General features: G+C 39.7%; 3 protein-coding genes across 3 annotated transcripts; all 3 read right to left on the reverse strand.

The window, feature by feature from the left end:
* Positions 1-3193: 3193 nt before the first annotated feature.
* On the reverse strand, positions 3194-7036 carry nppa (natriuretic peptide A). Its single transcript, XM_068733070.1, has 3 exons — positions 6892-7036; positions 4094-4412; positions 3194-3458 (listed from the first exon to the last, which is right to left on the reverse strand). The coding sequence occupies exons 1-3, from the start codon at positions 7000-7002 to the stop codon at positions 3454-3456; spliced, it is 435 nt and encodes a 144-aa protein (XP_068589171.1). The 5' UTR covers positions 7003-7036; the 3' UTR covers positions 3194-3453.
* A 3970-nt stretch (positions 7037-11006) lies between these two features.
* Positions 11007-12355, reverse strand: nppb (natriuretic peptide B). The gene is made up of 3 exons (XM_068733760.1): positions 12143-12355; positions 11376-11652; positions 11007-11199 (listed from the first exon to the last, which is right to left on the reverse strand). The coding sequence occupies exons 1-3, from the start codon at positions 12254-12256 to the stop codon at positions 11189-11191; spliced, it is 402 nt and encodes a 133-aa protein (XP_068589861.1). The 5' UTR covers positions 12257-12355; the 3' UTR covers positions 11007-11188.
* A 2126-nt stretch (positions 12356-14481) lies between these two features.
* Positions 14482-16203, reverse strand: nppal (natriuretic peptide A-like). Its single transcript, XM_068733349.1, has 3 exons — positions 15848-16203; positions 15341-15639; positions 14482-14690 (listed from the first exon to the last, which is right to left on the reverse strand). The coding sequence occupies exons 1-2, from the start codon at positions 15929-15931 to the stop codon at positions 15343-15345; spliced, it is 381 nt and encodes a 126-aa protein (XP_068589450.1). The 5' UTR covers positions 15932-16203; the 3' UTR covers positions 14482-14690; positions 15341-15342.
* Positions 16204-16636: the final 433 nt, after the last annotated feature.

The raw sequence follows: 16636 nt of genomic DNA on the forward strand, positions 1-16636 counted from the left end.
CTAGCCATGTAGGTGTTGATTCAGGAAGATGAGCAGGGAGTTGACAGAGCAGTCAGTTTCATTTCTAAGAAATTCAACTGGCAGCAGCAATTAAATTACTCTGTTGTTGAGAAGGAAGCTCTTGCCTTGATCTGGGCCCTGCAGCATTTCGCAATCTATGTGGGGTCTGGGTGACCCTGCGATGCCCTAACCAGAGGTTGTTTAGGTGGTCTCTGTTCCTGCAATCTCACAATCTGGACATTCGACACATTAAAGGCTGTGACAATGTGGTTGCAGATGCACTCACACAAGCTCCACTTTGAGTAGTTGAAAAGTATCTGTTTTTTTCCTGTTGTTTCCTCTCTCAATGCATTCCTTTTAAAATTGCTCCCTATAGGTTGAGTGGCTGCTGTGGGAATGGCTTGTGGACTGGCAGGTTGTGAGGGTGGTAAGTTTTGATATAACATTTATTGTGCAGGTTTTTTGCTGGTTAGTTTTTTTTGTTTTGTTGTGGTGACGGAGATCCTGTGGGACCTATGTCTTTTGAGGGGGTTGTATGTTGTATGATGATGCAATGTTGTGTCACCATACAACATTGCAGACACACTTTCCACTCGTGCACTCACCTACACTGCTGAAATTACTGATTCCACACACCATTGTTAGTAGCTTTCCTCTTATGTTGCCTTTCAGTTAATAAATAATTTGTTAATAATCTCCCTCTTTTGTCATGGCTGTGGGCCTGGTTTGTGACAACTATAAATAGGTAATTCTCTGTAATGTAACACCCATAATGCAGACATATGTATGTATCAGTGATATTCTTCAGTGTTCCTGCATTCAGTCAGTGGGAGACCATATCACATCCATAAGACTGGAATTATTCCAATGATACACTACAACCTGACTATATTTTGTCTAATTAGATTTGTGTGAGGTTTATTATTCCTGTTATCACCTATCATTTATTGGTGTTTTTCCATTATAAAAGATTCACACCTGTGCTACCTGTACTTCCTGACGGTCAAGATGACCCACAACCCGTGCAGGCTGGAATCCAATTCAGTACTTCCCAGTACATTGGCTACAACGTCTTCAAAGAGTTGGCAGCATTCATGAATCAAAGAGCTGCTAACTAAAATGACAATTCTTTTCACACTAAAATAGCCCTTTGATCCACTACAGTGGACATGCTGCTTTAACCTTAATCACTTCAGCTGATAGATCTCTATAGGTTTATCACTACCAAAGACACCTTTCACATCATCACACTTCATGCTTTTTTATTTAATTTGAATCAATGTTTTGTATTTTAATCTCATTTAATTTTGTTGTATTTCATCCAGTTATTTTGTTTAATAAAAATGATTTTTTATTTAATTGAATTTTGAACTTTTTTTAGTTTAGTTTAGTTTTTAGTATATATATATATATATATATATATATATATATATATATATATATATATCATAAATGAGATGTAATAAAACGTTGTTTTTACGGGCTACATCTGGTAGCAGTTGTTAAGAAAGAGACAGAGGGCATGTGACTAGTTGAAAAAAACACCACTGCCATGAAAAGTGACATTATGAAATAAACTTGGCATGAAATAAAGATGGCATTGGGGAAAATGTCATTGTTGACTAAAATCAGATGTAAATGTTATTTGAAAAATAAATGCCTATAATGATACCCAATACAATTCAAATATGAATATGAAAAGCTCCACATGAGGGTGCTCTGTGATAAAGAAAAGTCTTCAAGTGCTGCTGCTCAGCAAAAAGCTACAACTGGGAGGTAAAATAAAAAAGGAATAATAATCACATCACTTTTTGTCTTATGAAGTACAGCTTTGATCAATATGTATTTTATAGAACTTATTTTGCAATTTGGTTGACAATTCTACATTTATTTCTACCAATCTTTGTAGAAATCAGGTTCAGACTTACTCCAGAGAGTGATCGTGACAGTCGTACAGGAATGAATCATGCCGGGGAACCACTGTGATAGATCTCTGCAGCGCAGATTGAAATTTTCCACATAGTCTGAAGCAGTAACGTAACTCTCATCGATAGTTGTGAGTCCAGTGAGTGCACAGTGAGTGGTCTGGTCAGTGTGATCCACAGGAAAGAATACTCATCACCGGAATCCAACTGTTATCAGCAGCCCCTCAGCCCTCTGTTCTGCCCTGCACGTTTCCAAAGGCATTATAAACAACAAAAACTCAGGTCAGTTTAGGTTGCTTTACTTCAGCACCTGTGTGGTTGGTTGCTGCCATCAGGTGAAACGCTTCACTGGTATATTACTGGAGTCTAATTGATCTCCATTATCTCCATAATGTAACTGGACAGAACAGTGTGTCAATGACTTTGTCATAACCCACAGTGACGTCTCCTTCTTGCTGCCTGTCAAATGCATTTAGACAACAATAGTTAATGGGTGAATCACATTCATATTTCCTGCATGAATCACTTCCTTCCTCTCGCAACAATCTATGTGTATTTGACAGCAAGTTTGAAGCATTACATGAAATTAGCTTCCGTCTGTCCATCCATTTTCTATTCCTGATTATTCAGCAATGCTTTTGGTGAGAGATGTGGTTTAAATGATGAACATTGTAAAGATTCAAGAATGCACGTGTTGAGCATTGAGACTTCATTATCAGCACTCTCTTCTTTACTTTTTTATTTTATATGTACTAACATGACTTAATTTAGAAACACTAGCAACATGATTACAAAGTCTGTCCACCACTTTGTTCCTGAATGAAATATCTCAACAAATGTTGGATGGATTGTCATGAATTGTTCTACATATATTCATGGTTCCCAGAGAATGCATCTTAATGACTTTGGTGATCCCATGACTTTTCATCCAGTGCCCCCATGAGGTGTTACTTAAATTGCCATTGTAACTACAAAAGATCAAATGGAATTCCCGTCATACAGAGAAAAATTCCGAATACACAAAGACAATAACAAAGGTAAACAAAGCTGAAGCAATATAGTATTACATTTTCTTCTACTAGGCGGTTATTTATGGATATGCAGGAAGTGGTAGGGTTGAGGAGTGGTCCTGCTCCCGAAATTACGATTTATCTTCAACAATTGAAATAAAAATTTGTGACAATGACTTGCCCCTTAACTTGACAATTCTGGATTTACAATGGCACAATACCCAATGGTGCAGGCATGCAAAAAAACTGAATTCTACATATGAAAAAAAGAGTTTATTTATTTATTTATTTGTTAGCACTTTAGTAACTCATCTCCTTTAGGGCTTTAATGTTACACAGTGTGTAATGGACTCTATAGAATTCTTTACACAGTTGACAAGCAGCCCATTTGTGATACATACACACACAGCTGACCTGTGACTAATGCAAAATCATATATATGCAATCTACAGTATTTGGTTGTGTCCCCAGTTGGAGATCAAACTATAATCCAACCTGTGTCCCAGGAAACTGTCCGGCTACCCTGAAGGGAAAACAACACAAAAAAGGAACAAGATTTGTTATAAACAACTGGCCATGTAGTGTATGCATATTTATTTCATGTTAGTAGCCTCTAGAGGCTGCAGTGTTCATTACATCCCACAATAAAAACAACATACTGATGAATTTCAAATCTCTATCTTATGCCTGTGTGTTAATTACAGGGTTGGAGTCAAGGCATGGTTAGCCTAGCTTAGCATACAGACTGGAAGCAGGGGGAAACAGCAAGCCTGGTTCTGTCCAGAGTTAAAAAATAGACGTACTAACCCCTTTAAAGCTCACTGATTAACATGTTGTTTCTGTTTAATATGTATATAAAAAGAAATTAGATAAAAAAAAGTTCATTAGTTTTAGGGAGAGTTACATGATGTGAACAACTTCTTGATGAAAAACAGGAGAGAATTTTAACGTGATTGTAAGGAAAGGTCCGGACAACATCAGATTGTCAGATAACCAAAAATCCTCTGGGGACCATTAATAACCAGAGTTCTATGACTGCATGTAGAGTCAATCATACAAAGATTTCTTATTTTTGGTATGGCATCTTGTGAACAGTTATTCATCTCTTATCTTTGATGAAAAATATTTTAGCCAATGATTTTCATGCTGCAGTCTTACCTCTTCCATTGTTGCATCCCAGACCGCTAGCATTTCCTATTCGATCCATCCTGGCTCCAAAGCAGCCAGAGGCCCGTTTACTGGCGGTCAGCAGCAGGTCCTGCAGACGGCTCCTCTGACTCTGGCTTCTGCTGTGGCCCTCGGCTGGTAATTGGGATTTTTCTGATATCAAGGGTTCCTGGTCCCCCTCCTGGTCCAAGTTCCATCCCCTGATGGCCTGGCTGTTCACAGGTTGCTGGTTTTTCCCATCGTAATCAGCTTCATCCTCCTCCTCCTGGGCCACATCAGCCAGAGTCTCCTCAAAGCGCTCCAGTAAAGACTGGTGTGGAGAGTTGAAGATGGGTTCAAAACTCAAAACTGGCTACATTCATACTGGTTATGTTATAGTTGACAAAGGAAACACATGCTGATAGGAAACAATAAGCCTTCTAGTGCAGTGGTTCTCAACTGGTCTGGCTGCGGGACCCACCATCACCCCTTAATCACAGGCCGTGACCCACATTTTTAACTTCTCAAATGTATTTAATGAAAAGATGGTGCAAATCCATATCTCATGTAGTCGGTGTCGTACTTGCATTTCGCTCAATTAGCATATGAAAACAAACTTTGTGGGTGTCCTTCTATACTGTGAAATGGGTGTCTATTAGCATTACAAGGCATTAACGACAAATACTGTTAAGGAGTGTGAATAACTCCGCTGCATTAAAAATCCCCTTCAAAATAAAAGCACAGGATTTTTTTGAAAACGGATTCGCGACCCACTATTGGGTTCAAAAGTGCCTGGAACTGATCCTGCCTTTGACCACATGGATCGTTGAGTTTGTGCCTGCACCAAACCTATTCTCAATAAACCATTTTGTACCACATTTATAAATGAAAAGAAACAAAGATTCAAATCTAAGCCTAACTTCACTTATAACTTCACAAAACACATTTGAATGCTTTAATCCACTTGAACTATACGTAGCTATTGTAGTGCAGCATACATACGTATGTAATGTATTGCCACACAGGTATGTGCTAAACTCCACCTGTGTGCATACCATTGCTCATATGGAATGAACCACATATGCATACTGTTGCGTAAGGTTATGTTCCATACCCACATTTTTTAATTGAGATATCCATATTCCTGGAACATAAAGAAAACCTGTATGTCCCAGTTGCTCTATATAATATGGTATATGGTGATGATCGAGTAGCATATCTACTGGTTTTATGTGCATTTTACATTTTTGCACTATAAAAAAGTGTTGAAACAGTATAAATTTTAGCAAAAGTCCAAATATTGCAAAAAAAAAATTTGTTTGGCTCAGGTGGAATTGTTTGTGTATTGAAAAAAATTTGACTAACAGCAATGGAAAGAGACTTAAAAGATAATTTGTGATGTACATGAAGTGTCCTCGTTACTTGGTTGCAATGGTTTAATGGCACTGATTAGAGAACTAGTGCCACCTGCAGTTTATCTCAATGTGGCCAACTCCTGATTTTCAAATAACAGTAATGGATGGAAATGCACAAGTACTTCTGCTGGAGTGGATGAAGTTTGTTTAGTACTTAATACCTGTTTAAAAGAACAGCGAAACATTTTAGGAAATATTCTTATTATCCAGGGGTAGGTTTGGGTTAGGGGTTAGATCAAGGGTTGCATCTTTGTGCAACAGGCTAATCCTATGAATGGTGCATTTGGAATTTGTGACTTGATTCCTAGGAAATTTCATCCAAATATCGCAAACATATCACAGTTTTGTGATTTCTCAGATAAACTTGGAATTAGGATGGAAGTGACAAGCGTGAAACATTTCAAAGGAAACTATCAGTACTAAGTACTACTTATTGTCTCATGAAGAATAACTACAACGTAGAACTTTATGTGAAATATAATTTTTTTAAAGTCGACAGTTATGCTGAGTAACGTTACCATTAGCCTTAGAGACCGACCAGTTTAATACCACTCCAGAAGAGGACAATTTGAAATTGAGAATGAGATTCACTTTTCTGTAACAAGGAAGTAAGGGATGTACTTTTTGCTAAAATGTCCTCCATTTATGTTGATTTCATTTGGCTGGATGACTATGAAACGAAGTTAGAATTTATTCTAATAATTACAAAAGGAAACATGAGTGCTGCCAGCCCTCTACCTGGCTATATGATTAGTATTACTACTACTGTTCTTGTTATTAATGTTATCATTAACATAGGTACTGCTAGTGGTGGTGGTGGTGGTAGTAGCTGTAGTTATGTTAACATTAGTACATTTCGGGGGTTTTTCTTTTCCCATGCTTTTCCTTAGTTTGCCAACCCCACCTCTCTACACAGATACACCAACATCCAATCAACACAACACCAAACAACTGACACCACCTTGTTATCTTCTCTGACTAAGCTTCCCTCGTGTTGTTTCTGACTTTTGTCTTGTAATAAAATTACTGTAAACACTTGAGAAATGTTGTTATTAATCGCGTACTGTAAAATACTGAAAAGAGGTCATGACCTCAGTGTCCTCAGTAGAAGCTACGGCCCTGCAGTCAGAGGCAGAAATCTCAAAACCCGGACAAGTAAAACCCAAACTATCTGCTTCATCAGAAACCACTAAAGTTAAGTAAGAACATTTTGTTGTTTTTATAGTATGTAAAAGTGTGGAGTTTTTGGACACATTGTGGATAAACACAACAGTCCCGACCACTCCTGTAGAACATTCTCACCTTTGACAGTAGAATTGTTAACTAACTCTCTGTCTTTGATGCAGTCTTTACACAAACAGATATGACGACTAAAGGTGTGCAGTGGTTTCCTACCTTGATCTGAGCCAGCTCACTGGTAGAAGAGGGCCTTCCCAGTATGTGGCTGCTAACCAGTGTGTGCTGACACAGCAGGGCCAGCAGGCCCCACAGGACCGCAGCCCTCATGTTATCCTTCTGCTGCTACTACTGCTACTACAGTTTGCACTGCACGATTTTATATACACGCCAACACACACATGCTCATCATTTTGTAGATCGCCTCAAGTGCATTCTGACACCTCAGCATGATAAGGCAGCTGGTCAGATGTCCCTTTAAGTGGTGCTTGGTGGTAGGTGTTGTGTGTGTGTGTGTGTGTGTGTGTGTGTGTGTGTGTGTGTGTGTGTGTGTGTGTGTGTGTGTGTGTGTGTACAGTATATGTGTCTGTGTATCATCACGCTTACCAGTCAGCAGTGGCATGACCTCAGGAGCCATCTTGGAGCTCTGAGCTCAGACGTGGTGTGTATTGACAGGAATGCAGCATTCACCATGCAAATACTTAACACTGTCTACACTCCTCAGTCTGAAAAATACCATAGTAGGTTAAAACTGCTGCTCCTGCTGTGCTACGTGGAGGCAACATGGTTTAGATTAGGAGAGGAAGAAACCAATGTCATCATCAATTTAAGACATTTACGGTACATAATATTATTGATCTTCTAGCTAATGAAATGTCTGTTTGGTTTGGAGTTATAGTTCAGTCTGTGAGGAAGGATAAGAAGGTTTAGCTGAATGTAAAATTGCACATCAGTTATTCATTACATTACATTACATTACAGTCATTTAGCAGACGCTTTTATCCAAAGCGACTTACAATAAGTGCATTCAACATTGGTAATCATTGTAATCATCATATTCTTAATTGAAAGCTGGCAGTACATCAGAACATTACTGTGCTGTTTCCACACAACCCAGTAAAGATGTATTAGGAGTAGACAATGTCAAATATTAAAACAATTGTTTGACATTTTGTAAAATAAGCTATTTCTCTTTCTTAATAAGACTGAGATGAAAAGGTGAATACAGGGTCAAGGTCCTCTTTGTAAGAGATTGGTAAATGTTATCATAGCTGTTAAAATTGACAAAAGAATCGAGGAAGACAGAGTTGGTTGATGATTTTTTATTTGTATCCATTTAGCCACTGCTCAGACATTGATGTTTAAAGTCAACAAAACTGTCTTTCTTGCAAATTTGAGGGTGTACATTGGATTTCAAGGAGTAGAACATCAATAGGCTATAAGCTGTAAGTGGGTGATTTCAACGTAACTGCCCCTGAGAAATATACACTGTAGGGGTGTAACAATACACGTATTCGCATTGAACCGTTCGATACGAGGCTTATGGTTTGGTACGCATTATGAACCGAACAATACGTTTGATGTGATTAATACTATTGCATTTGGAAAATGCAGAAACTTAAATTGTGGGAAATATAATCTTCTCTCGGTGGAGCCACTGCGCTCAACATGGCAACCCACCCAAAATAACAGACAACGTGCTGTCTGGCACGCCCACCACGTAACAGACAACTTACTGTCTGACACGCCCACCAGTAACAGACAACTTACTATGTGACACTCTCACCACTTAACAGACAACGTGTTGTCTGACACTCCACCACGTAACAGACAACATGCTGTCTAACACTCTCACCATGGAAGAAAAACTTTGTACTCTGGTGAGGCACGCTACGCTAAACTAGCCTAGCAGGAAAACCAACAGCAGCACACACACTACAAACTCTCCCTGCAGCGTTTAGGTAGATATTCCCTACCGATGCTTAATGCTATTGAGCCCTGTGACACTACTCATTCACGAGCCCATTTCTCCAGACCATAATTCCTGCTTTATAAAAGAAATACATAGCCCAAACAGAAAATCAAATGTCCAAAGCTCCCATTGCTACTCTGTCAACAGACATTCTGATGTCACGGACTACACAAAGCTACCTGACTGTACTGACACATTACCTCACTACTGAATGGAGATGAAGAGCCATGTTCTTCAGACAGAAAGCTACCTGACTGTAACGACACATTACCTCACTACTGAATGGAGATGAAGAGCCATGTTCTTCAGACACAAAGCTACCTGACTGTAACGATACATTACCTCACTACTGAATGGAGATGAAGAGCCATGTTCTTCAGAGACGCCCCCTTGAGAGTGTTACCAGCGAGGATTTGGCATTTCTGCTTTTTTGCTGTATTGAAAACGTACCGAACTGTGGCACCACTGTGTCGTATTGAACCGAACCGAGAATTTTGTGAACCGTTACACCCCTAATACACTGAACATTGGAGCCATGGAAAAAACATTGCTGAGAACATAAAACTGTTTGAAAGGTATCCTAATGTGTCATATTGGGAGGATATGGAGCTGGGGAACATAGGACCCTGGAGATATTGATACACTTCCATTGGTACCACTTTCATGATATATTAAGTATGGAGCTAGAGCCACCAAGTAATTAGCTTAACTTAGCATAAAGACTTGCAGCGGCTAGTTGTTTTTACAGAAATGTAAAAACAATTTGTGGTTACAAGCTGGACATTTGGAGAGCTGGAAAGCAAGGCTGAGCTAATCAACTTTTGGCTGTAGTTTCATACTTAACACACAAACATGAGATTGACAATAATGTTCTTATCTTGCTCTCTGCAAGAAAAGTAATCCATGTTATTTCCCAAAAGGCTGAACTATATTTTACATTTTCTCTCATAATAACAAGACAGTAAGCGGAGCAATGAATGAACTGACAATATCAACTCTCAGGCCACGTTTTTAGGGTCGTGGAAAGTTTGAACACCAGGACCGCTGAGCAAACTCCATCTGCTGATGAAGATCATGTGATAAGGTTAAAAGCCCTGGAACAAACAAGTAAGTAGGCCTTGAGTGGATATTGTTTTGTCAGCTGTCATTTCTACTTATATATATATATATATATATACATACATTCACACTGTCTTAGTCAGTGGAAACAGTTGAATATATATGTTCTCATTGATTCAGATATTTTGCAATAAGCTGCTATTTCTCTTTCCCCTGTGGAGTTAGCCGATGCTAGCCTGCATTAAGACAACAACACTGGTAGCTGCAGTTCTTAACTCAAGGTCCACTTACTAGATTTCTCCTTGAGTATTCAGGCACATGTCTGAGTCAATCATGACATCGAGAGAAAACTTTTTTATCTTTGTTATTGATGGGGTCATGGCTGTCTGAGTGTCTTACTGGGAATCCACATTGTTACTGAAGCGTGCAGTCCGTTGAGTCCACACAAAGTCCAAACCTACATGTTCAGCGCTCAGCTCCACTTTATTCACCAGGCGTAATGACAGGAGTATACAGGGATGATAACATCTCATGTAATGAATGGACACTAAACCTTACAGCTTTCCCAGCTTCTTTAACAAGCCACACCTTACTGAAGGCTGACGGTTGCTGATGCCAAAGATTAAACACAGCTTGGAGTTGCTTTCAGTTCATTTACATTAAAAAAGATAAAAACCAAACCAGATGGAGGGTTATCATTCGTTGTCAGTCACACTCTCAACAACAGAGTCACACCATTATGTGCAGGACGAATGAACCCTCTCCCACAGGGGTTATTACCCAGGATGCAACTCTGGAGACTGTTCTAAAGATATATGGCATGTGCCAGTGTCTCCTATCATTGTCAGATGCAACCATGTAGAATGTAAGAAGTGTCCATTTGATTATGGAGCAGGTCGTCCTTCAATCAGAGGATCGGCGGTTCGATCCCCGGCTCTGATATTCCAAGTCGATGTGTCCTTTGGCAAGACACTTAACCCCAAATTGCTCCAGTAAATCAATAAAATAAACTTCCAAATTGCTCCTGTGCCGTGTGTGAATGTTAATTAGTTGTGAAGGGCAGGTGGCATGGATGGGTGTGAATGAAGACATGTAGTGTTAAAGAGCCTTGAGTAAGACTAGAAAAGAGATATACAAGTACAGTCCAATTACTATGTATCATTGGAGGGCATTTCTGTTGCATGACAATTGTTGTATTCATTCACAATCTGTGTGTGTGTGTGTGTGTGTGTGTGTGTGTGTGTGTGTGTGTGTGTGTGTGTGTGTGCATGTTGATGCTTCAGCAACACTTGGTTCAATGATGTGCAGTTGTAAACATTTATTAATACATTCAACAGTACATAAAGAACAGTCTTACATCCATTATAAATAAACAATACTTGTAAGCCACCATCAATATTCAATAAATATCAGTAAATAAATAGCGTTCAAATAAAAATGGTAGAGACGTTGCAGTTCCAGAATTTAGATGGTAAGACTTCATCTTTACTTTGGATCTGCAAGAGAACAAGATAGCAACAACTTTGTTATTAAGACAGTTCATATTTCTGGATTAATTTCATTAATAATACAAATGTGTATGAGGTAAATTCATGAGAATATAATTGTAAATATGAGAATAAACACAGGGCTATGTGTGACTGTTTCCTGTGGATGTGTTACAGTAACTCACTATATTTGCCAACAGTGTTGCATCCCAGTGAGCTCATGGAGCCTATTCTGTCCATCCGTCGCCCGAAGCAGCTGGAGGACTTCCTGGACGAGTCGTTGCGGACGCTCTTCAGGTTCTTTGCTGAGAGAAACTCCCTGATCGCTGCCTCATCCAGTCCGGTTTGGGGCTGCTGTCTGTCTGCTGCCTCCTCTATGTCCAGGCTGTCCAGACTGTCTCTCTCTGCAGAGACTCTCCGGTCCACATCAGGAACTGACTCCTCTAGTCTGTGAAGGAGCACCTGCAACATCCACATAAGTTAGGTTAACTCTTGCATCTTGAAAATAAACATTTTAACATTTTGCATTGTGGATTTACATTTACAGGGCGGGCCTTCAAACATTTTTGACTGCACTTTCAAGTATGGTGATGCATCAGAAGCAGATGTTCTGACCATGAGTGTAGGCTCCAAATAAACATTGTTAATGTTGTAACTATACAACTGCAGCATTAATTATTTATTACATACTCATTACACTTATTGTTATTGGCTCACCAATTTAACTTCATTAAAGACATATGAGATCAAAGAGTTCTATTAAATCATATGTGGCCCCAGAGGTCCATACAGGATGTTGCTGTTCAGTGATGATCTTTATACAATCTATGAGTGGGATTACTGAAATTAGATGCTGTAAAATAAATAAAAGTGCTTGCTTATCTTGTTGCATGTCCCCTAGAACTCTTGCTTTCCAAACCCAAGTTTCAGAGTCACTCATCTGAAGACTCACCTTTAAGATGTCCATGTCAGTGTCAGTCAAGCCGGTGCTGATGGGATATGTGCTGGACAGCTGCAGCTTTAAGATGAGGAGGAGGCCACAAAGAGGAATGGAAGTCAGATGCATGTTTCTCTGTGAGTTCCTGTTGGTCGTATCAATGGATGGATGGATGGATGCTCCTTGACTTCTTTGCCTGGTAGCTGTTTGGATGTTGGAGTCCACAGCAGAAGCCTCTTCTCTTTTATACATTAGCTGGACACATGTGGGTATGCCAGGAATTAGACTGGCATTCCTGACACCTGATTCTGATAACAGGAGCTGTCGGAAACTACTCCTTTTAAAGCGTTGTCTCTTAGATATGGGGCATTCGTGTGACATAGCTGCTACCATTTGCTACTTTGTTTGAGAAACATACTTCAACCCCCCTGTACACAGGACATTGTTGTCACTGAGCTACGGGAAGTAGTAAAGTAACAGACAGTGTGACCGTGTTTCTAAATTGAGGCGTGTACGTGATTGTGGTGGTGTAGAGGTCAGCCTTCAGTGGGAGGAACACAACTCAGACCAACACTCCACTAAAGGGTCCTTGAGAAGGATGCAAGTGCTCTACCAGCTCTCAGGGTGCTGCTCTGTGGCAGATTGTGACCTCTGACCTCTTTGTTGAGGGAAGCAAGAACTCTGTGAAGCCTCTTATTATGAATATTAGAGTCCGTCTGTGTTGAAGCACACACATTATCCCCCACACTGAACCTCCTTCGGCTCCACAGAGCGTTTTAGCATCTTTCAGCTCATTGTTTTGGTTTTACAGTGTTGGTTCAGTCTCAGAGCTCTCATCAACCTGGTTTCCAGTAAAAAAGCTCTGATAAGCCCAGCACAAATAGCAGACAGACACATTTAGAGACTAGCTGGTGAACATATTGGACCCTTATATTAAAATCAGGGTCATTTTATTCCTTCTTGGCTTATCAGAACAACTTCCTGTTTGATGCTGACCAAAAACTTAAAACCTGTCAAAGTGAAACAAAAGTGTTATCCGGCCTGATTTTTTCAGGTATTTGGTCTTCTTTATTTGTGACATTATTGTAATAGTGAAGACCAAGCTGCCATAAGGACAGTGGTGGAAGAAGTACTCAGCTCTGTTATTTAAGTAAAAGTACTAATACCACTGTATGTAAAACATACTTTACTTACATGTACAAGTCCTGCATTCAAAATGTTTCTGAGTAGTATCATCTAAATGTACATAAAGAATCAATAATAAAATAGGCTGATATTAAATGATTCTTTCATGAGTACTAATGTATTGACATGGAAGCAGCATTTCACTAGTTTGAACTACTTTATACACAGTGGTCCAGCGGTGGGGAAAAGGGCTGCAACACAAATCTGCTCACATCTTGTTAGTATTTAAATGAAACCATGTGACAAGTTCAGAGGAGAAATGTCTCTTTGGTGGATCTGCTAACAGTTCGTAGGATGAAAATATTAAGTAGCAAGTACAATTCCTTAAAATTGTACTTATCAACAGTAATCAAATGTAGCCTCCTTTGTAACTTTTACTTTGCCCACCGTTGCATCACTTTTAACTTAAGAGGGAAGAATTAAACTGTTTTCTGGAAACGTATTTCTATGCTTTATTAATCGTGTGAAATAATTCGATTTTTATTCATTATTTGTGACGTGACGTTTGTGATCGTGCCTAAACCACGCTTCACGTGTTTTGATCCAGCGGAATACGAGGCCTTTCCCCAGTTAATGCCATGGAATCACTGAATCACGCCAAGTCAGTCGATCACATGTTGTTGAGGGATCCCGTCGTCACTGTGGAACCAAATCCTTCACACCATATCTCAGCCATCTGAGGTACAGGTCGATCGTTCTGCTGCAGACTTCCATCGAGTCCTTATTTTTTGGGACTGAAGCGTTTATCTGCCAGAGACTGTGAAACCTCCATCATCTATTATTCCCCGCGTGCATTTCTGGATAAGAGCGTCTATAAGAGCAGCATGCCTTTCATAATTCCAGCAATTTGTCACGTCAATCATGTTATTCAACGATGACGTACTTATGCTAATACACAAACTGTTCCAGGATCGATTGCGTGAAACTGTTCACGTGAAAAAACGTTATCTAAAAGAAACGCGTGCAAGTTCAAACTGTGGCGTCTTTTCCCACCGAAACAGTTTGGATTGAATACGTAACTGCTGACGATAATTTATTTAAAAAAAACAAATCAATATGAATTAAATGCTTCTCCATCTATCACACCGTGACCGGTTTATTACAACATGGCAGTGTATCAGCTGCTTATAGAGCCCAAAGGAGAAACAAATTCAATCACACACTCGGCTATTATGCAAAATAATTATTTTACTACAATACAAGGCAACTGTACTTTATCCAACATGAAAATAATAAATACATTTCCAATAATTTATCATTTAATAGCTCACATATTATCAGAGAAATGACGGTTGTGACTGAGAAGCGTGGACCGGACAGACTGGAGGAGGCGCCCTTTAAAGTGTCTGCTGATGGGAGAAGCCCGAGTCATCCACGCCTGTTGACAGAACAAAAGACACATCACCACACCGGGTTAACAAGCACTTTGTTACATCTCCATGTCTGCATTGGCCAAAACTGCAGCTGCTGAGCAAAGAGCCACAAAACCTCCAAGTGATGCTCAGTGATGAATGAGCTCTCAGTGTCTCTCTTCTTAAATATTAAAGGTTTTGATGCATTTTCATTTCAGTGCAATCATGAACTCCTCCTGAAATACACAAACTATAAATAGGGGATATTTATATAATGTGCTTAATCTGTATATTTCTGTTCATGTTTAATCCCTTAGCGTTCTGCGTTGGGTCTGTGGACGCTGAAGTTTAAAAGATCTGCATTATACGTTAAGTGTGTCTGTTTGTATCAATTAATCACATGGCTATATAATGTGCAATGACTGTATCAGAATCGTTATAAAATCGTGTTTATCTGCACTCACCCCTATATTCTGCCTCAAATTCTAATTGCATGTTGTTTCTGTTATTCTACAAATACTTTTTTTATATCTCCCTGTATTTCAGGACACCTGTGAGTGTAAAAATAAATTGTCATCCATATAATATTTTATCATATTGGTCCACACCTTCAGGACTAAATGACTTCTGTTTCATTTAAAATTAATATTACGTAGCTGATTTAAATAGCACCTACTTTCAGCATCCCAGCCCGCTAAAGGAGCCGATCCTGTCTAACCGGACACCGAAGCAGCTCCTCAGCCCGCCCTTCTTGTTTCGGCTCCACGAGCGCTTGGAGGTCCTCATGAGGTCTTTGAAGAGACGCGCGAGGAGGTTTTCTCTAGCCTCAAGTACCGAGTTGCTGGGGTCGGAGGAGTCCCACGGCTGCTCCTCTGGAGCTCCGAACAACGACTTGTCTGTGTTTCCATCCTTCTCCTCCTCTGAGGAGTAGTATGGCGCGGTGTTGATCTCCTCTTCTAAAAGCTGCTTCAAACTCTGTGGAGAAAAAGAAAACCCAGAGAGCTATAACACTGTGATAGTAAAAACATAGTAATGCAGGCCACAGTAAACTCTACCTGGATGTCCATCTATTCATTAAAATCAAAATATGAACTGACTTCATTTTCATTTTACATGATTGCATTGGCTTTGAAATGTGCCGTCTTCATATCCCATTTGTTGAGCAGTTGAAAGGTGAACTCACCTGTAGATCAGAAACGGGTTTGGCTCCGACGAAGTTCAGCAGTAACAGCAGAGATAAACAGCAAGCTAAGATATGTGCGTTCATTTTTCGATTTTTTTTTTTTTTTCTGTGAGGACTAGTTGGCTCGCGACTCAGTCCGTTCCTGCTCCTCTGTCTCGCGCTGTCTAGCGGGTGGCCAGGTGCCTCCTTTATAGACGACCTGATTCCGTCACGAGGCCTGGGAAAATTAACGAGGTCTGACTAATGCTCCTTGACGTGGGAGTACAGGCTAACTTGACTGTTGGAAATGGGGACTGAACGTGTTCACAGGTTCAAACTCCTCTGAAGATGTCAGGAGACATAACATTAGACCCAGGTCTCTGAGGTCTCTGGGGTCTTGAGTCCAGCGGCGTAAATGTAGACTGTACAGGCTCTGCAAGTGCCGCTGGGGTAGGTGGGCCATAAGACAACTATAGAGGGCTGAGACGAAAATAAAGAATAAATAAAGACAAAATACTTTATTGTCCCTTGATTTGCCAATTTATTTCAATTAGAGAGATCAACAGAGGAGGGATCCCTCTATCAGGATGGACAGAAATGTAATAGATGTCATGTGTACAGAATGAACAACGTAACAGATTAAAAAAATATTCATATAATGTGTGTACTAAACAGCAAAATGATGGAACAATTACTCTAAATTGTGGTGAGGGTGTCTGAAAGTGGATACTCCTTCAAAAAATAATTTGTCATGGTTTTCTTTTTTGTAAAAGAATCAATAGCAATGGATAACAAAATGCTTATTTAGAT

Source organism: Cebidichthys violaceus, unplaced genomic scaffold (genome assembly GCF_023349555.1).
Source record: "Cebidichthys violaceus isolate CVI_PGR_0920_01 unplaced genomic scaffold, fCebVio1.0.p SCAF_6, whole genome shotgun sequence".
NCBI lineage: Eukaryota > Metazoa > Chordata > Actinopteri > Perciformes > Stichaeidae > Cebidichthys > Cebidichthys violaceus.